At 53.9% G+C, this 20801-nt stretch overlaps 1 protein-coding gene across 1 annotated transcript; it reads right to left on the bottom strand.

The window, feature by feature from the left end:
• Positions 1–2111: 2111 nt before the first annotated feature.
• CFAP161 (cilia and flagella associated protein 161) lies at positions 2112–13503 on the bottom strand. Its single transcript, XM_036437605.2, has 7 exons — positions 13422–13503; positions 12477–12566; positions 10918–11150; positions 8411–8495; positions 6781–6939; positions 4319–4392; positions 2112–2302 (listed from the first exon to the last, which is right to left on the bottom strand). Exons 1-7 carry the CDS (start codon positions 13488–13490, stop codon positions 2119–2121), a joined length of 894 nt encoding a protein of 297 aa, XP_036293498.1. The 5' UTR covers positions 13491–13503; the 3' UTR covers positions 2112–2118.
• Between the last annotated feature and the right edge of the window lie 7298 nt (positions 13504–20801).

Genomic DNA, 20801 nt, shown 5'->3' with positions numbered 1-20801 from the left:
GGCAGTTAGGAGCAATCGGGCCTGCAGGGGGGCAGTTAGGCATTGATCAGGGGAGGGCAGTTTTGGGGATCGGGGGCCCCAGGCCTGGGTTCTGAGTTCATTCTCCTGGGAGGAGTGAGGGGGGGGGGGGACTCTAGACGTCGATGGAAGGTCTATCGGGGTCCCAGAGGGGCCGTATTCAAACCGGAACCCCCTGGCCAGTCCCTTGGAGACCCCCCCTTCACCGCCCCCCCCTTTTCAGTCTCTGGGGACACGCTGTCACAGCAGCTCTCACCTCTGCCCCCAGCCCTCTCTCTTTGCAAGGAGAAAAGCGAACCGGTAGCCTGGCCACAGCGCTGGCACGGTTTTCCCCGCTGAGAACACGCACATGGGGAACCGGAAGTTCCCTGCGTGTGGAAATGAACTTGACAGCTGACAGCTGACAGCAGGGCCGGCCAGGGAGGACCTGCTGGGCCTCTGGACAGCGACACCTTCTGGCCACTACGGGGAAGTGCAAAACCAAACCCAGGGGTGAGACCTGGAAGCACCCCCACCCCCTCCCCACCGCCGCCCCCGGGTGAGGCTCACCGAGGGAGGTCCCAACTTCATGCATTTTATTTTATTTTTAAAAATATATATTTTATTGATTTTTTTTTTTTTTACAGAGAGAGGAGGAGGGATAGAGAGCTAGAAACGTCGATGAGAGAGAAACATCGACCGGCTGCCTCTTGCACACCCCCTTCCGGGGCTGTGCCCTCAATCAACGTACATGCCCTTGACCGGAATCGAACCCGGGACCTTTCAGTCCGCAGACCGACGCTCTGTCCACTGAGCCGCACCGGTTTCGGCCGTTTTCAGTTTTTTGAGGAAACTCCACCCTGTTCTCCACAGCGGCTGCACCAGTCTGCATGCCCGCCAGTGAGTGCAGTGCCCGAGGGCTCCTTTTTCTCCGCATCCTCGCCAGCTCTTGCCGTTTGCTGATGACAGCCATTCTGACAGGTGTGAGGTGGCACCTCATTGTCGTTTAGATTTGCAGGCCAAAGCGCCCGGGCCCCACCCACCAGGGGCAGCCAATGCACCGGCCACAGGAGACGGAGTCACGGGAGTGAACCCTCCGCGGCATCCTCTGAGGGCGGGGAGCGAGGATCTGGAGGCCCCGGCCGGCCGTGGTACCTGGGCACAGAGCATCTCGGACCCCTTGGGGTGCCAGGGCCCAGGGAGTTGCAGCTGCCCCAGGGGGTGGACTTTGCAGACCTCCCTGCATGGGACAGCGCCCCCCCCCGCCCCCTGCAGGCCAGAGAGCCCAGGCCGGGTGCCCCGGGCGGGTGGGAGCTGGTTGGCACGTCGGGCCCCTCTCGCTGGGCTGCCCAGAACTGCCACCTGAGGTGCGACCAGGCGCTGGGCACCTCCCTCTGCAGCCAGGCGGGGCCTGAGAACAGCCATCCTCCTCCACTGTCACAGTAACAGTATAGTAAGGACAGCCAAGGCCGGCGTGGCTCAGTGGGTAGAGCGTCGGCCCCTGGACGGAAGGGTCCCCGGTTCGATTCCGGTCAAGGGCATGGACCTGGGTTGCAGGCAGATCCCCAGGCAGCTGATGGATGATTCTCTCTCATCGATGTTTCTAATGCTCTATCCCTCGCCTTTCCTCTCTGAAAAAAAAAAAAAAAAACAAAAACCAATAAAATATATTTTTTTAAATGAAATAAAACAAAATAAAATAATAATAAATAACAACAACAACAACAACAACACGTGGCTGGTCAGCGACAGCTCCAGCCGCCCCGGAGCCAGAGGCAGGACAGGAAGGATGAGGAGACACGGTGTTCCCCTGGCGCCCCCCCTCCCCCCCACGGTCGGCCGCGGCCCGCAGCATCTTGCTGGGCCCACGGGACACTGTCCGAAGCCGGAGGAAGCCGAGGAACCCCAAACTCAGACCACGCCACGTGCTTTATTGCAGAATTACAGACACGGCCCCCGGGGGCGCACAGCGGGGGACCCGGAGGAGCCCACGAAGAAGCCCCTGTGTCCCTCTCCTGGCGGAGCCGGATCGTGTTCCAGATGCCCCACCCTCTGTCATCCCCACTCCCGCTCCGGGGGCTGGGGGCCTGGGACCCCGGGGTGCTCCCTCCCCGGGGGCTGTCACTGCGGCCCCGGCTCCGGGGCGGGCCCGCGCTCCGCGGGCGGCCTGGGCACGTCCAGCATGGTGGAGGCCGCCCCCCGGGGGCTGCCCGTCACCAGCATCCAGTGGTTCCTGGGCATCTCCACGCGGTGGGTGTCCAGGTGGGTGTGGGCGGCCACCTCCGCCTCCTTCCCGAAGTAGCTCCTGGGCGGGAGAGAGCGAGCCGTGGGCGGTCCCGGCCGGAGCCCGGGGGTGTGGGGGGCGGGAGTGCGGGTGGAGGGAGTGGGCGCTGCAGCGAGCATGTCAAACTCACGGCCCGTAGCCCGGCCAGTAGAACGGTATGTAAGGAACATTTTAAATATATTTTACTGATTTTTAAAAAAAATATATTTTATTGATTTTGTACAGAGAGGAAGGGAGAGAGATAGAGAGTTAGGAACATCGATGAGAGAGAGTCATCGATCAGCTGCCTCTTGCACACCCCCTACCGGGGATGTGCCCGCACCCAAGGTACATGCCCTTTTCCGGAATTGAACCCGGGACCTTTCAATCCCCAAGCCGACGCTCTATCCATTGAGCCAAACCGGTCTCGGCTGATTTTTTTTTTTTTTTTTTTTTTTTTTTTTTTTTTTTTTTACAGAGAGGAAGGGAGAGAGAGATAGAAACGTCGATGAGAGAGAAACATCGATCAGCTGCCTCTTGCACACCCGCTACCGGGGATGTGCCCACAACCAAGGTCCATGCCCTTGGCCGGAATCGAACCTGGGACCTTTCAGTCCGCAACCCGACGCTCTATCCACTGAGCCAAACTGGCTTCGGCTGTAAGAAACATTTTAATTTAAAAAAAAAAAATTGTCACTTAATTTTTACGACACCCTGTGGTGCATACTCCTATGTCATAAAGAGGTCCCAGCCAAAACCGGTGTGGCTCAGTGGACAGAGCGTCGGCCTGCGGACTGAAGGGTCCCGGGTTCGGTTCCGGTCAAGGGCATGTACATTGGTTGTGGGCACATCCCTAGTGGGGGGTGTGCAAGAGGCAGCTGGTCCATGTTTCTCTCTCATCGACGTTTCTAGCTCTCTCTCCCTCTCCCTTCCTCTCTGTAAGAAATCAATAAAATATTTTAAAGAAAAGAAAAGAAAACAGAAGCTTTTGTGTTTTTTTCGGCCACGTCCAAGCAAACCTCGTGTATCTGGCCCGTGCTCGCCTCTGGGGGTGACGTGCTGGCACCAGGTACAGCCTGTGCCGGGAAGCTTCACCCGTGGGCGAGGCTGGGGGGGGGGATCCCCACTGCCAGGGACACCCCCCGCCCAGGGCAGGGCCTGGGGTACCCCACAGGGCCCCATGGGACCTTTCACACCTGGGTGACAACATCCCAACAGGGGAGGGCTTTCCTGCCTGTTCTCACACTCTGATCACAGCTTCTTTGCTGACGCCCACAGCCCCGCCCACGGCCCCGCCCACAACCCCATAGCCCCGCCCACAAGCCCATAGCCCCGCCCACAAGCCCACAGCCCCGCCCACAGCCACATGAAGCTCTGCCCCTGCCCACAGCCCCACAATCGTGCCCACAGCCCCCACAGTTTCACCCGCAGCCCTACCCACAGCCCCACAGCCCTATAGCCCAGCCCACAGCCCAATAGCCCGGCCCATAATCCCGCCCATAACCACCATAGCCCCGCCCACAGTCTCACAGCCCCACCTACAGCAACCATAGTCCCACCCACAGCCCTATCCATAGCTGCATGAGGCTCTGCCCCTGCCCACAGCCCCACCCTCAGGCCCCATAGCCCTGCCCACAGCCCCACCCACAGCCCAAGGCCCCTATAGCCCCGCCCACAGCCCAATAGCCCCGCCCTTAATCCCGCCCATAGCCACCATAGTCCCGCTCATGACCATTATAGCCCCGCCTATAATCAACACAGCCCTGCCCACAGTCACCATAGACCCGCCCACAGCCACCATAACCCCACCCACAGTCACCATAGCCCCGCCCACAGTCCCACCCAGTTCTCATAGCTCCGCCCACGGCCCCCATTAGCCCCGTTCACAGTCCCGCCCCACAGTCCCACCCATAGCCCCGCCCACAATCACCACAGCCCCTCCCACAGCCACAATAGTCCTGCCCACAGCCCCCATAGCCCCGCCCAAAGCCCCACAGCCCCGCCCACAGCCTCACAGCCCCGCCCACCGCCCGTTGGCTGGGCCCCACCACTCGGTACCTTAAGAAGAGGTGGCGGTGGACGGCCAGCCCCCGGTTCGTGTGGCTGTGGTTGATGAGGATCCTGGTGTTCGCCTGTGAAGATAAAGAAAGGGCACTATCAGGCCTCCCCGTTCCTAAAAGCAAAAATGTGCTGAAACCGGTGTGGCTCAGTGGATGGAGTGTGGGCCTGCGGACTGGAAGGGTCCCGGGTTCGATTCCGGTCAGGGGCACGTACCTTGGTTGCGGGCACATCCCCAGTGGGGGGTGTGCAAGAGGCAGCTGGTCGATGTTTCTCTCTCATCAACGTTTCTAACTCTCTGTCCCTCTCAATTCCTCTCTGTGTAAAATCAATAAGATCAATTTAAAAAAAAAAAAAAAGATTAATGACTAGGGTTGCCAGAGAAAGTAAAGGATTCCTTACTAAATCTGAATATTCGATGAACAAATAATTTAACAATAAATAAATAAATAAAAGCAAAACTCTGTGAATGCATTACATAGTTATTTAAATATATGGAGACCTGGCTGATTTGGCTCAGTGGATGATAGTCCAGTCCATGATTCTCTCTAATCACGGGTGTTTCTCTCTCTCTCTCTCTCTCTCTCCCTCTCCATGTTCCTCTGAAATCAATACAAATACATATTTTTTAAAGAATCATTAGTGTACTTTATAAATAAATAAATAAATAAATAAATAAATAAAAATAAAATACATCTATTTGGTCCGCAAACTGCGGCTCACGACCCACATGCAGCTCTTTGGCCCCTGCAGTGTGTGGCTCTTCCACAAAAGACCACGGCCTGGGCGAGTCTTAGTTTGAAGAAGTGGTGTTAGAAGAAGTTTAAGTTAAAAAAAAAAAAAATGTGGCTCTCCAAAGACATGTCCATCGTTGTGCTGTTGATGTTTGGCTCTGTGGACGGATGAGTTTGCTGACCATGGCATTAAGGTAGAGAAAGAACATGACACAATCATTCCAAATCATCTTGGAGGCCATCTGAAGCCATAAAATGTGGTCAGGGGGTGTTATTTTTAAATATATATATATATTTGTATTGATCTCAGAGAGGAAGGGAGAGAGAAAAACATCCATGAGGAGAGAGAATCACGGATCGGCTGCCTCCTGCACGCCCCCTACTGGGGATGGAGTCCCCAACCCTAGGCCTGTGCCCTGACCTGGAATCAAACCGTGACCTCCTGGTTCCTAGGACGATGCTCAACCACTGAGCCACGCCAGCCAGACAGTGGCATTATTTTTTTAATTTTCACCTGACGACATGCTTAGGGAGAGGGAGAAAAAGAGAGAGGGAGAGGAAGAGAGAGGGAGAGAGAAGAATGGAGAGACACCGATGCACTGGGTCACACTGTCAGTAGTGTGAACTTTTAAAGCTCTCTAGCTGAAACCGGTGTGGCTCAGTGGCTAGAGCGTGGGCCTGCGGGACTGAAAGGTCCCAGGTTCGATTCCGGTCAAGGGCATGGACCTTGGTTGCGGGCACATCCGCAGAAGGAGGTGTACAAGAGACAGCTGATCGATGATTCTCTCTCACCGATGTTTCTAACTCTCTTTCCCTCTCTCTTCCTCTCTGTAAAAAAAAAAAAAACCTCAATAAAATATATTTTAAAAATAAATAAATAAAGCTCTCTAAATGAAGATACATTGTTTTCCAAAAGGAAAACAGACCCTGACATTTCTGTGCTCTATGGCAACCACGTTATCCTTGCTTTGGTGATGTTGTGTTAAGCACCTAGCAGTGGCATGTCAGGTTCTTTAATGTGATTTTTCTTTGATTACTAGCTATAATAGAATGACCATTTCCCCTTATTTTTTAAAAATATATATTTTATTGTTACAGAGAGGAAGAGAGAGGGATAGAGAGTTGGAAACATCGATGAGAGAGAATCATGCGTCACTTGCCTTCTGCACGCCCCCCACTGGGGATGTGCCCGCAACCAAAGTCCATGTCCTTGACGGGAATCGAACCTGGGACCCCTCAGTCTGCAGGCCGACGCTCTATCCACTGAGCAAAACCGGTTTCGGCTCTGCTTATTTTTATTTTATTTTTTTATGCATTTTATTGATTTTTTTTAGAGAGGAAGGGAGAGGGAGAGTCAGAAACATTGATAAGAGAGAATCATCGATCAGCTGCCTCTTGCACCCCCCCCCCGCCCCCACTGGGGATGTGCCTGCCACCAAAAGCCCATGCCCTTGACCGGAATCGAACCTGGGACCCTTCGGTCCGCAGGCCGACACTCTATCCACTGAGCCACGCCGGTTTCGGCGACGGATAACACGTTCAGTGTGTTATCTTAAATAGGCAGGACGCTGGCCCAGGGCACAACGCATGTCCTCCTCCGAGGGTGAGGCGCAAAGAAGAAGAAGAAGAGACAGAAACAGCATGAGCAACAGGAGCCCCCATTTCAGAGACGGCGGCGAGTCTGGCCTCCTCCATTCCCGCCGCCCAGCAGCGCGGGCCCCAGCTCACCGGGACCGGCTGGCCCTCCCACTCCAGGCGCAGCTGGGGGTCAGGGAAGGCGGCCTGCCAGCAGTTGAGGTAGGAGTCCTCGTCCGTCAGGTACACCTCCTGCAGCGAGGACAGGCTGGAGGACCGCAGGAGGGTGCGGTGGTCGCTGGACAGGTACAGCTGGGGGCACAGCAGGCGGAGGGCCCTCGTCACTGGGTGCCAGTGTCTGGGAGAGATTCCCGGTCGGGGCACAGGCCCGGGGTGTGGGCTTGATCCCCAGGGTGGGGTGTGCGGGAGGCAGCCGATCCGTGATTCACATCATTGATGATTCTCTCTCTCTCTCTCTCTATCACCCTTCCTCTCTGAAATCAACCCTATATAAGAATGAGGTAATAGCCAAAAACCGGTGTGGCTCAGTGGGTAGAGCGTCGGCCTGCGGACTGAAAGGTCCCGGGTTCGATTCCGGTCAAGGGCATGGACTTTGGTTGCGGGCACATCCCCGGTAGGGGGTGTGCAAGAGGCAGCTGATTGATGTCTCTCTTTCTCATCGATGTTTCTAACTCTCTCTTCCTCTCTGTAAAAAAATCAATAAAATATATTTTTTTTAAATAAAAGAAAAGAATGAGGTGATATGCAAATTAACCCTCACATTCTCACAAGATGGCTGCCTAAGGCCAGGCCAGCAGCGGGGTTAGTGAGGGATGACCAAACAACTGCACAAGCAGGATGTATGGGGCAACCAGGCCAGCAGAAGAGGCAGTTGGGGGCAACCAGGCCAGCAGGGGGCAGTTAGGGGTTACCAGGCAGGCTGAGAGGGGCAGTTGGGGATGACAAGCCAGGCAGGGGGGACAGTTAGGAGTGACCAGGCCTGCAGAGCAGGGGCAGTTGGAGGTGACCAGGTCGTTGGCGGGGGGGGGGGGGGTAGTTAGGGGTAATCAGGCCAGCAGGGGTGGGGGCAGTGAGGAGTGACCAGGTCGTCGGTGGGTGAGGGAGGGAGGTCGTTAGGGGCGATCAGGCCAGCAGGCGGGGCAGGCAGTTAGTGGAGACCAGGCAGGCAGGTGAGTGGTTAGGAGCCAGCAGTCCCGGATGGTGAGAGGGGTGTCTGACATCTGCCTTAGCCCTGATCCCCCGAGGGGTCCCCAGTTTGGAGAGGGTGCAGGCTGGGCTGAGGGGGACCCCTGTGCATACACGAATTTCATGCACCGGGCCTCCAGTAAATAAATAAATATATTTATTTATTTACTTATTTATTTAAATATCTGCCAAGCCGAAACCGGTTTGGCTCAGTGGATAGATCGTCGGCCTGCGGACTGAAAGGTCCCGGGTTCGATTCCGGTCAAGGGCATGGATCTTGGTTGCAGGCACATCCCCGGTGGGGAGGGGGGGGTGCAGGAGGCAGCTGAACGATGTTTCTCTCTCATTGAGGTTTCCTAACTCTCTATCTCTCTCCCTTCCTCTCTGTAAAAAAATCAATAAAATAAATATTTTTTTAAAAAAATTTGTAATAAAATTATATATATATGTATTGATATTTATATATAAAAGCTGCAGAGACACAGCCCACACCCGCGGAGCGCCCTGTCCCCCCGGGAGGGAGCCACGAGCCCGCCGGGGCCCGCGGCCACACGCCCCGCGGCCCCGGGGGCCTCACCGTCCGGTCCTCGCAGCCCAGCGTGATGCCCAGGCGGAAATTCTGCCCGAACCTCAGCACGTCCCCGACGGCCTCTCTGTCCACGCTGCGGGCGGAGGGCGGGCGTCACACGATCTCTCTCTGCATTGTGTGTGTGTGTGTGTGTGTGTGTGTGTGTGTGTGTGCGCTGCGGACCACCTCCCCGGTCATGCGTGTTCACGCGTGCTCACGCCTGAGCCGTGTCCCCGGACACGCGCCGCGTGCCCGGACCGTAGGCACCCGGTGCCGTCTTCCCTCTGCGCCCTCCGGGAAACGGGGAGGCGCGCGCCAAGGACCTGGGTTCCGCCCGCCCCGGCCGGTGTGGCTCAGTGGGTAGAGTGCCGGCCTGCGGACTGAAAGGTCCCGGGTTCGATTCCGGTCGAGGGCATGGGCCTGGGTTGCGGGCATATCCCCAGTGGGGGGCGTGCAGGAGGCAGCTGATGGATGTTTCTCTCTCATCGATGTTTCTACATGTCTAACCCTCTCCATTCCTCTCTGTAAAAAACAAAAAACAAAACAAAAAAAAACAACAATAAAATATATTTTTTAAAAGCGCTGGCCGGTGTGGCTCAGTGGATAGAGCATCAGTCTTTGGACTGAAGGGTCGCGGGTTCAGTTCTGGCCAAGGGCACCTGCCTGGGTTGTGGGCTCAATCCCCAGTAGAAGGTGTGTAGGAGGCAGCCGATGGATGTTTTCTCTCTCATCGAGGCTTCTAATTCTCTCTCCCTCCCCCTTCCTCTCCGTAAACAATCAATAAAAAATATTATTTTTATTTTTTAAATATATTTTATTGATTTTTTTTACAGAGAGGAAGGGAGAGGGATAGAGAGCTAGAAACACGGATAAGAGAGAAACATCGACCAGCTGCCTTCTGCACACCCCCTACAGGGGATGTGCCCGCAACCACGGTCCATGCCCTTGAAGGGAATCGAACCCGGGACCTTTTAGTACACAGGCCGACGCTCTATCCACTGAGCCACACCGGTTTCGGCTATTTTTTAATTAAGATATTATCTGTGTACATATCTTACCATTGCCCCGCACACATATACACGCCCTCCCTCCCCAGAGTTTTGCGTCCATTGGTTGTGCGTATATGTGTGCAGACAAGTCCTTCGGTTGATCTCTTCTCTCCCCCAGATCTCCCTCCCCTCCCCGCTGTCATTAGACAGTCTGCTTGTTGCTTTACTGTCTCTGCATCTATTGATATCTTTTTGTTCATCAGTTTATAATGTTTTATATATATTTGTTTTCAATTTTAATTTTATTGATGATGGTGTCACATAATTGTCCTCATCCCCCCCATTCCCGTCCCAAACCCCTCCCCACGTATGCCCCCACCCCCCTGTTGTCTGTGGCCACTGGCTAGGCCCATAGGCACGCACACAAGTCCTTTGGTTGATCTCTCCGCCTTCCCCCCACCCTCCCCTGCCTTCCCTCGGGGGTTTGAGGGTCTGCTCCCGGCTTCCCTGTCTCTGGGCCTGTGTTTGCTCATCCGTGTATGTTGTCCATTATTTTCTCTAGATGCGTGAGATCATGTGATACAAGGAATTCCCTTATAAGGACGGAAACTGAGACAAACCATCATGGTTATGCTGAGAGGCCAATGAATCCGTCTGTAGTGAGTTCCTTTCTGGGCCATATTATATATATATATATATATTTTTTTTTTTTTTTTTAAAGGAAAGTTCACAAAAACGATGGTACATCTACACCATGGAATACTACGCCGCCATAAAAAAAAAAAAGAAGGCATTCTCACCATTGGCAGCCACCTGGATGGAACTGGAGAACATCATGCTGAGTGAAACAAGCCAGTCGGTGAAAGAGAAACACCACAGGATCCCACTCATTTATGGATCATAATAAGGAACATTATAAACCGATGAACCGAAAGACAGATGCAGAGACAGTAAAGCAGCAAGCAGACTGTCCAATGACAGCGGGGAGGGGAGAGAGATCTGGGGGAGAGAAGAGATCAACCGAAGGACTTGTGTGCAGGCATATACGCACAACCAATGGACGCAAAACTCTGGGGAGGGAGGGCATGTATGGGTGGGTGGGGGGGCAATGGTATATGTACACAGATAATAATTTAATAAAAATAAATAAATTAAAAATGCCGAAACCGGTTTGGCTCAGTGGATAGAGCGTCGGCTTGGGGACGGAAAGGTCCCGGGTTCGATTCCGGTCAAGGGCATGTGCCTTGGTTGCGGGCACATCCCCAGTAGGGGGTGTGCAAGAGGCAGCTGATGGATGATTCTCTCTCATCGGTGTTTCTGACTCTCTATCCCTCTCTCTTCCTCTCTGTGAAAAATCAGTAAAATATATATTTTAAAAAATAAATAAATAAAAATAAGTAAATTAAAAAAGGAGCGTTTGCGGGGCCGCCGCCTCCAGGCAGCCCTCCGGGCTCCGGCCCAGGACGGCCTGAGCGGCAGGGGAAGGGACAGGTCTGCGCGGGCCCCGGGCAGCAGGCACTCACTCACCTCAGCACGGCGAAGGCGTTCCTGCGCACCGGGGCCCGGGTGGGCGCCGCGCTGAGGCCGCAGGGCAGCTGGAACCGGTCGGTCAGGCGCGCCTGGATCTCCTCCGGCGCCAGGCACAGGCTCAGGTCCCCCGGGAGGAAGCGCTGCGCCCGGGGCTCGGGGTGGTGCGGGCTCACCAGCATCACGCGGTCCCCGAAGTGCACGCAGCCGTCCTCCGTCACCGACAGCTGCACCTGCGGGGGGGGGGGGGGGGGGGGAGGCGGCGCGATTAACAAACCCGGCCGGTGTGGCCCAGTGGGCAGCGCCTCGGCCTGCGGGCGGAAGGGCCCCGGGTTCGAGTCAGCGTGTTTCCATTTATTTCCTTTTTTCATTTATTTTTTATTTATTTTATTTTATTTTATATATTTTATTGATTTTTTTTGCCCCCCTCCCTCCCTCCCATACATACCCTCCCTCTTCAGAGTTTTATGTCCATTGGTTGTACTTATATGCATGCACACAAATATTTTATTGATTTTTTACAGAAACGAATGGAGAGAGGGATAGAGAAGCCAGAAACATCGATGAGAGAGAAACATCCACCAGCTGCCTCCTGCACGCCCCCTACTTGGGATGTGCCCACAACCAAGGTCCGTGCCCTTGACCGGAATCGAACCCGGGACCCTTCAGTCCGCAGGCCGACGCTCTATCCACTGAGCCACACCGGTCTTGGCCATTTATTTCCTTAAAGAAACACGGTGGTCCCAGTCGGTGTTGCTCAGTGGGCAGAGCGTCGGCCTGCGGACGGAAGGATCCCGGGTTCGATTCCGGTCAAGGGCACCTGCCTGGGTTGCAGGATCGGTCCGACATGCGGGAGGAAGGCCGCTGATCCATGATTCCCTCTCATCATGGATGTTTCTCTCTCTCTCCTCTCCCTTCCTCCCTGAAATCAATAAAAATAAAAAAAATAAAAACATTTTTTTAAAAATGTTTGCCCTAACCGGTCTGGCTCAGTGGATAGAGCGTCGGCCTGCGGATGGAAGGGTCCCGGGTTCGATTCCGGTCAAGGGCATGAACCTTGGTTGCGGGCACATCCCCAGTGGGGGGCGTGCAGGAGGCAGCTGATCGATGCTTGTCTCACATCAATGTTTCGAACTCTCTATCCCTCTCTCTTCCTCTCTGTACAAAATCAATAAAATATATTGGGGGGGGGGGAGAGAGAGAGAGAGAGAACACTGAGTGGCCAGATGATTATGCGTTCAGAGATCATCATCACCATCTGGCCACTCGGTGTGTATACACATATATATCAATATACATTAGAGGCCGGTGCATGCATTCGTGCATGGGTGGGGGCCGGCCAGCCTGGCAGGGGGAGGGGACAGGGGCGGTGGGCCGGCCTGCCTGCTGGTCGCACTCCTGGTCGAGGGGACAGTTTGCACATGAGCCTTTTATTCTACAGGATGTGCACGGAGTGGCCAGATGATTATGCGTCCAGAGATCCCACCATCTGGCCACTCAGGGCGGTCTCTCGGTTGATGGGGAGGAACTTTGGGTTCGGGGTCTGGGTTTAAAATTACCGGCCGCAGAAGGAGATTCTTCATTCTTCTGTTCTTCTGTATGAGAAGCTCTCCCTTATCCCTCTTCTCCAAGAAGTCCTTCATGAGCTCCTGGTGAGGGAAATGCACACACCACATACCACACACACACACCATGTACCACACACACACACACACCGCATACCACACACACACCACATACCACACACACACACACACATACCGCATACCACACACACACACCCCACATACCACACACACACCCCACATACCACACACACACACACATACCACACACACACCCCACATACCACACACACACACACACCCCACATACCACATACATACACACACATACCACACACCCCCACATACCACACACACACATACCACACACCACACACACACACATACCACATACATAAACACACACACACACACACACACACAGAGTGAGGACCAGCCATCGTCCTGCATAGCAGACACTAGGATGTTTCAGGTCAGAAGTGAATAAAGTTTGAGAACAGCCGAGACCGGTGCGGCCCAGTGGATAGAGCGTCGCCCCGCGGACTGAAGGGTCCCGGGTTCGATTCTGGTCCAGGGCATGTACCTTGGTTGTGGCACATCCCCAGTAGGGGGTGTGCAAGAGGCAGCTGATGGATGACTCTCTCTCATCGATGTTTCTAATTCTCTATCCCTCTCTCTTCCTCTCTGTAAAAAATCAATAAAATATATTTTTAAAAAATCAATAAAATATATATATTAAAAAAAAAACAACAAGGGACCCCAAAGAAAGAGTGAGGTGCAGGGCAGGCGGGACCTCCGAGCAGATTCCTGGGGGGGGTCAGAGCGGGTGGGACGGGAGGGGGACTCTGGGGTGTGACTTAGGGGGGGGCCCTCGCGGGTTGTGGGGGGCCGGGACGGTGGGGGGGAGTCCCGGAGACACCCCGCCCTGTCTGCCTTCACCTCCTCCAGGTAGATGTCCTCGTTCCAGTTGCCCATCCGGACGCCGGGGCCATACAAGTTCCGCGCCATCCCCAGGCCGCTGCTGCTGCTGCTGCTGATGCTGCTGTGTTAGCGTTCCCTGTCGCCATGACAACCCGCCCGCCCTCCAGCGATTGGCCAAGGCGTGGGCGCCGCCGGCCAATGTGAGGCAGCGGCTCCGCCCCCAGAGCTGTTATGCCCCGCCCATTGTCACGCCCACCGCCACGCCCCCAGACCCTGCAGGGACCTGACTAGCTGGGCCCCTGCAGCTTTTTTCCTTTTATTTTTATTTTATTTTTTATTTTTTATTTTTATTTTTTAGCTTCTTCCCTTTTAGAATCCCACCAGGAATGGTTGTCCAAGGAGAATACCCATAGCTCCAGCTGCACATGGGCTTTTCTTTTTTCTTTTTTAAAGAACGTGGGAGACAAAGTCCTTTATTTTTTTTATTTTTATTCTTTTTTAAAAATATATATATTTTATTGATTTTGTACAGAGAGGAAGGGAGAGGGATAGAGAGCTAGAAACATCAATGAGAGGGAAGCATCGATCAGCTGCCTCTGGCACGTGCCCTGGGATGGAATCGAACCCGGGACCTTTCAGTCCGCAGGCCGACGCTCTATCCACTGAGCCACACCGGTTTTGGCTGCAGAGGGGCTTTTCAAGGGCAACAGAGCCTGTTTGCAACCTTTAGGAAAAATAAATAAATAAAATAAAAAATAAATGTATACATACACCAAGGGGCCAGATGATGATGATCTCAGAACGCATAATAATCTGGCCACTCGGTGTGTATCCTATAGAATAAAAGGCTAATATGCACATGGTCCCCCCGACCAGGAGTGCGACCAGCAGGCAGGCAGGCCAACCACCAATGTCCCCTTCTCCCCATGGCCAGGCTGGCCAGACCCCACTCATGCACGAATTCATCCACTGAGCGAAACTGGTCAGGGCTAGGCCTACTTTTTAAAATATATATTTTATTGATTTTTTACAGAGAGGAAGGGAGAGGGACAGAGAGCTAGAAACGTCGATGAGAGAGAAAGATCGATCAGCTGCCTCTTGAACGCCCCCCACTGGGGATGTGCCTGCAACCAAGGTACCTGCCCTAGATTAGGGCAGGATGGCCTACTCTTGCTAGAATTTGGGACTCTAGTAAATAAATAAAAATATATTTAAGAGAGAGAGAGAGAGAGAGAGAGAGAGAGAGAGAGGAGAGAGAGAGAGAGAGAGAGAGAGAGAGAGAGAGGGGGCCTGGCTCTGACTGGTGTGGCTCAGTGGATAGAGCGTCGGCCTGCGGACTGAGGGGTCCTGGGTTTGATTCCGGTCAAGGGCATGTGCCTTGGTTGCAGGCACATCCCCAGTAGGGGGCGTGCAGGAGGCAGCTGATGGATGTCTCTCTCTCATCGATGTGTCTAGCTCTCTGTCCTTCTCTCTCTCTGTAAAAAATCAATAAAATATATTTTAACAAAAAAAGGAGAGAGCGAGCCTGTTTCTGCTCAGATCCCTCCGGCACCTCCCTCAGCACCCCCTCACCCTTAATCTCATCCAGAAGAAGGTGTGTGTGAGGTCCAGGTCTAGCCTGATCTCCCTTTTCGGGAGCTGGAGCCCACGGTTGGGCAATGGCGCCCCCGTGTGGCAGGTTCGGGTACAGCTCTGTCTCTGAAGGAACATGACCAGGGGCCCCTGGTGGGAGCCCAAACCCTACCAGGGGGTGTCTGTTCTCAAAGAAAATGGTAGGTGGGGCTTCTAGAAGGTTCCACACCAGCCCTCTCGTTGGTACCCGCCGAGACGAAGAGCCAGGCAGATATCAAAAGCCTGTTAGGCCCTGACCGGTGTGGCTCAGTGGATAGAGCGTCGGCCTGTAGACTCAGGGGTCCCAGGTTCGATTCCGGTCAAGGGCATGGACCTTGGTTGCAGGCACAGGGGCTGTGCAGGAGGCAGCTGATGGATGATTCTCTCTCATCAATGTTTCTAGCTCTCTATCCCTCTTTCATCCTCTCTGTAAAAAAAAAAAAAAAATCAATAAAATATATTTTAAAAATATAATAGCTGAAATCAGTTTGGCTCGGTGGATAGAGCGTCAGCCTGCTGACTGAAAGGTTCGGGTTCGATTCCGGTCAAGGGCATGTGCCTTTGTTGCGGGCACATCCCCAGTGGGGAGTGTGTAGGAGGCAGCTGATGGATGTTTCTCTCTCTCTCCCTTCCTCTGTAAAAAAATATATATATATATATATATATATATATATATATATATATATATATATATATATATATATATATATCTATATATTAAAAATAAATATAGTTTTAAAACTGAAAAATAAAATAAAATAAAAATATAATAATAAAATAAGGGTTTAGGGCCCTCCACAAGTGTGGCTCAGTGGATAGAGCGTCAGCCTGCGGACGGAAGGGTCCCGGGTTCGATTCCCGGCCAAGGGCACAGGCCCGGGTGGCGGCCTCCACCTCCAGGTGGGGGCGTGCAGGAGGCAGCCGATCTGTGATTCTCTCTCCTCACAGATGTGTGTGTGTGTCTCTCTCACCTCTCCCTCCCCCTTCCTCCCTGACATCCATTAAAAAATCTATTTTTTTTTTTTAAATAGGGCTGTAGGAAAAACCGAAGTGACCTCATTCATATGCCTGACCGCTGGCCTCTGGGTGTAGGGCCTGCTTCCTTCCTGCCCAGTTCTGGGCGCTGAGAGGCTCTCCCCCCCCCACCTCCCGCCCCCCAGGCCCTCCCTGCAGGCCGGGCTATTTGTGGAGCCCCCCTGGAATTTCCAGGGGCTGCGATGCTCAAACCCCGCCCACCCCCAGACCAGGACCCAGATCCCCCCCTTTGGGACCCCACTCCCCGGGGCCCCAGGTCCCTGCAGGCCTCTGACCTGCAGCCTCCTCCCTCCACTCGCCATGGCAGTATGGGGGGGGGGTCCCCGGCCAGGGCCCCCCACTCCCTCCCCTGGCACTCCTGTGGGGTGCAGCCCTGGGTGGGGTGGCTCTCGGCCCTGCAGATAAGTGTGGGCGACACATTTCCTCTTTGGGAGGAAATCACACCCCCTTGCCCAGCGGGGGAGGGCCCTGTCCCCCCACCCCCCACCCCCCACCGCCTCCGACACTGTGGTGGGAAGTGGCCACACCCAGGATCCCACCCCGGGGACCGGGGATGGGGGGGGGGGCTGTCAGCCTTGGGAAGCTCAGGGCTGGAAAGATAAACATCCCCAGGATCCCTCACTCCCTCATTGTTCCTCTCATCAGAGCTGCCGGCTGCCTGCTGCCTTCAACCACCCTTCCCTCCCCCAGGACCCCACCCTCCAGGAAATCGAGACAGAACTGTAGAGGGCCCCTGGGAAGGCCCTGTTCCCCCGAAAATAAGACAGTGTCTTACATTTTTTGCTCCCAAAGATGGGCTAGGTCTTATTTTCAGGGGATGTCTTATTTTTCCACTAGGAAGAATACCTTTCTTTCTTTCTTTCTTTTTTTAAAATATATTTTATTGGTTTTTAACAGAGAGACAGGGAGAGAGATGGAGAGCTAGAAACGTCGATGAGAGAGAAACATCGACCAGCTGCCTCCTGTACACCCCCTACCGGGGACGTGCCCGCAACCAAGGTACACGCCCTTGACCGGAATCGAACCCGGGGCCTTTCAGTCCGCAGACCGACGCCCTACCACTGAGCCAAACCTCACTATTTCCTCCAAAGAGCCAAGGGAACCCCTAGAAATGGACCAGAAAGGGGGAGGGGTGGAGAGAGGGAGAGAGGAGAGAGAGAGAGAGAGAGAGAGAGAGAGAGAGAGAGAGAGAGAATGTAGCGAGTCTCCAGCCTACTCTGTTTCCCCGAAAATAAGACAGTGTCTTCTATTAATTTTTGCTCCCGAAGATGCGCTAGGTCTTATTTCCAGGGGATGTCTTATTTCTCCATGAAGAAGAATACGGCCGGGACTGGTTTGGCTCAGTGGATAGAGCATCGGCCTGCGGACTGAAAGGTCCCGGGTTCGATTCCGGTCAAGGGCATGGACCTTGGTTGCGAGCACATCCCCAGTGGGGGGTGTGCAGGAGGCAGCTGGTCGATGTTTCTTTCTCATCGACGTTTCTAACTCTCTGTCCCTCTCAATTCCTCTCTGTGTAAAATCAATAAAAATATATTAAAAAATGTTTAAAAAAAAAAGAATACGGCACACATTGATTGTTAAATGAAAATAAAGGAAACGTATTCCCTGTATACGGTACGGTAGTACGGTCGTTGTCAACACAAACCAGACACACTGTGAATCCTACAGGATCAAGAATTTACTCATTGATTCAATGACAATCATGGCATCATCTTCTGGAACATCATCGTCACAATCCAATTCCTGAATTTTCTGGTGGATTTCTCCTGACTCCATTTCTTTCAGAATCAGTGGACCAAATCTCTCATGGGGGCCTTATTTTCGGGGGGATGCCTTCTATTTCACTCAGAAGGAAACCTGTAAGTAGGTCTTATTTTTGGGGAAACACAGTATTTCCCCCAAAGAGCCACGGAAACCCCTAGAAACGGACCAAAAGGGAGAGTTGGAGAGAGAGAGAGAGAGAGAGAGAGAGAGAGAGAGAGAGAGAGGGAGAGAGAGAACGCAGAGGGTCTCCAGCCGAGATGACCTGTTTGCTGGCAGGGGCTGGTTTCATATCCCCATGTTTCCTCTATAAGAGGGAGCCTGCAGGCTCGGACGCTTCTCCTCGCTCTAAAGCTCTAGGCTCTTGCCAAAACCGGTGTGGCTCAGTGGTTAGAGCGTCAGCCTGCGGACTGAAGGGTCCTGGGTTCGATTCCGGTCAAGGGCGTGTGCCTTGGGTGCGGGCACATCCCCGGTGGGGGGCCCGCAGGAGGCAGCTGATCGATTGTTTCTCTCCTATCGATGTTTCTAACTCTTTATCCCTCTCTCTCTTCCTCTCTGTGGAAAATCAATAAAATATATATTTTTAAAATAAATAAATAAAAATAAAGCTCTGGGCTCAGACCGGAGAGACGGCGTTCCTGGCCCGTGTTCAAGGAGACACTGATCCAGGGGCGACTCCAGCCGGCGTCTTTTTTTTTTTTCTTTTAATATATTTTATTGATTTTTCACAGAGAGGAAGAGAGAGGGACAGAGAGCTAGAAACATCGATGAGAGAGAAACACCTATCAGCTGCCCCCTGCACGCCCCCCACCGGGGATGTGCCCGCACCCAAGGCACACGCCCTTGACCGGAATCGAACCCGGGACCCTTCAGTCCGCAGGCCGACGCTCTATCCACTGAGCCACACCGGTTTTGGCTAAATATATTTTATTAATTTTTTCTTTTTTTTTACAGAGAGGAAAGGAGAGGGATAGAGAGTTAGAAAGGTCAATGAGAGAGAAACACCCATCAGCTGCCTCCTGCACACCCCCTACTGGGGATGTGCCCTTGACCGGAATCAAACCACAGGCCGACAGCTCTACCCACTGAGCCACACCAGCCAAGGCTGGACTTGTCCTCATCTCCTCTCTGTCTTCCTTCCTCTCTTTGCTGCCTGTTGGCTCCTTCCTCCTCCTCCTCCTCCTCCTCCTCCTCCTCCTCCTCCTCCTCTTCCTCCTCCTCCTCCTCCTCCTTCTCCTTCCTCCTCCTCTTCCTCCTCCCCCCTCCTCCTCCTCCCCCTCCTCCTCCTCCTCCTCCTGGGAGTCTCTCTGTCGGCGAGGTCAGGGTCATTGGGGCACACGTGACGGTGGCCGTGGCTCTGAGTGCGTCTGTGGGCCAGGGGGAAGGAGAAGTGAGAGGAGGGGGGTGGGAGGGGACTGGCCTTGATCTCACGGGCCTGCTGCTAATTTTAGCAACATCCAGCCGGCCTGGACTTCCCAGAGGGACCGGGGGCCGGCCCTGCCTCCTGCTGCTCCGGCTGGCCCTCGGCAGGCAGCCACGTGGACAGGGATTCAGATTACAGAGACACCAGGCCAGGCCACACCCAGGGAGGCTCCCGGCCAGCCGGTCTCAGAGCGCGGGGACAGGGCCGCGGGGCTGTCCGGGCGTGGCCGGCGCCTGGGGAGAGGGCGGGGGCGGTGAGGGGGGGCCCTCTCAGTTCACAGTCAAGGGCAGAGGCAGAGAGGGGGTCAGGGCCCACACGCGTGGCCAGCCGACACGCGAATCTCATCTTGCGTGTTACCTGTCAGCCACCTTCTCCAGGTTAGCGCTGTGGCTTGAGGCTCTCCTCTCTCCCTTTTATATATATATTTTGGCTCAGTGAACAGAGCGTCGGCCTGCAGACTGAAGGGTCCCGGGTTCGATTCCGGTCAAGGGCATGGACCTTGGTTGCGGGCACATCCCCGGTGGGGGGGGTGCAGGAGGCAGCTGATGGACGTTTCTCTCTCATCGATGTTTCTAGCTCTCTACCCCTCTCCCTTCCTCTCTGTATGAAATCAATAAAGTATATTTATTTAACTCTGAAATAAAAAAATACACATTTTGATATATATTTTAATAATATATACTTTAATATGTATTCCATATTTTTTAAAAATATATTTTTTAATATATATATTTATTGATTTTTCAGAGAGGAAGAGAGAAGGGATAGAGAGCTAGAAACGTCGATGAGAGAGAAACATCCATCAGCTGCCTCCTGCATGCCCCCCACAGGGGATGTGCCTGCAACCAAGGCCCATGCCCTTGACCGGAATCGAACCCGGGACCCTTCCGTCCGCAGGCCGACGCTCTATCCACTGAGCCACACCGGTTTTGGCAGGAAGACCAGAATTTTTGTGCATCGGCCTCTAGTTCCTACATACATCGCCCTGCATTGCCTACGTGTTTACTTTCATGCTTTATTTATTTTTATTTTTTTAAATATGTTTTTGTTGATGTCAGAGAGGCAGGAGGAGGGGGAGAGAGAGAGAGAGAGAGAGAAAGAGAGAAACATCCACAATGAGAGAGAATCGTGGACCGGCTGCTTCCTGCACGCCCCCCACTGGGGACCAAGCCCACAACCTGGACATGTGCCTCTGACCGGGAATCGAACCCAGGACCCTTCAGTCCGCAGGCTGGCGCTCTATCCACCGAGCCACCCCGGCCGGGACGACTTCCATATTTTAAAACCGACATGCACGGAAACACACACACACACACACACACACACACCCCTTAGGTGTACACTCTGATGAGTTTGGAAGACATGTGCATCCTCACCAAGAGAAACAAGCGGCTCTGGACAGTGTGGCTCAGTGGACAGAGCCTCGGCCTGCGGACTGAAGGGTCCCGGGTTCGATTCCAGTTAAGGGCACACGTCTGGGCTGTGTGTCCCTGAGGGCTTTGCACACGCTCTCACCCTGAGCCACCGCCTCCCAGACGGGGAAACCCGGCTCCGGGCCCGGCTCAGGG

The sequence above is a fragment of the Pipistrellus kuhlii genome, unplaced genomic scaffold (assembly GCF_014108245.1).
Source record: "Pipistrellus kuhlii isolate mPipKuh1 unplaced genomic scaffold, mPipKuh1.p scaffold_m20_p_143, whole genome shotgun sequence".
Classification (NCBI taxonomy): domain Eukaryota; kingdom Metazoa; phylum Chordata; class Mammalia; order Chiroptera; family Vespertilionidae; genus Pipistrellus; species Pipistrellus kuhlii.
Note: the sequence above shows the minus strand (reverse complement) of the source record. Positions and strands in the feature narration are given on the sequence as shown.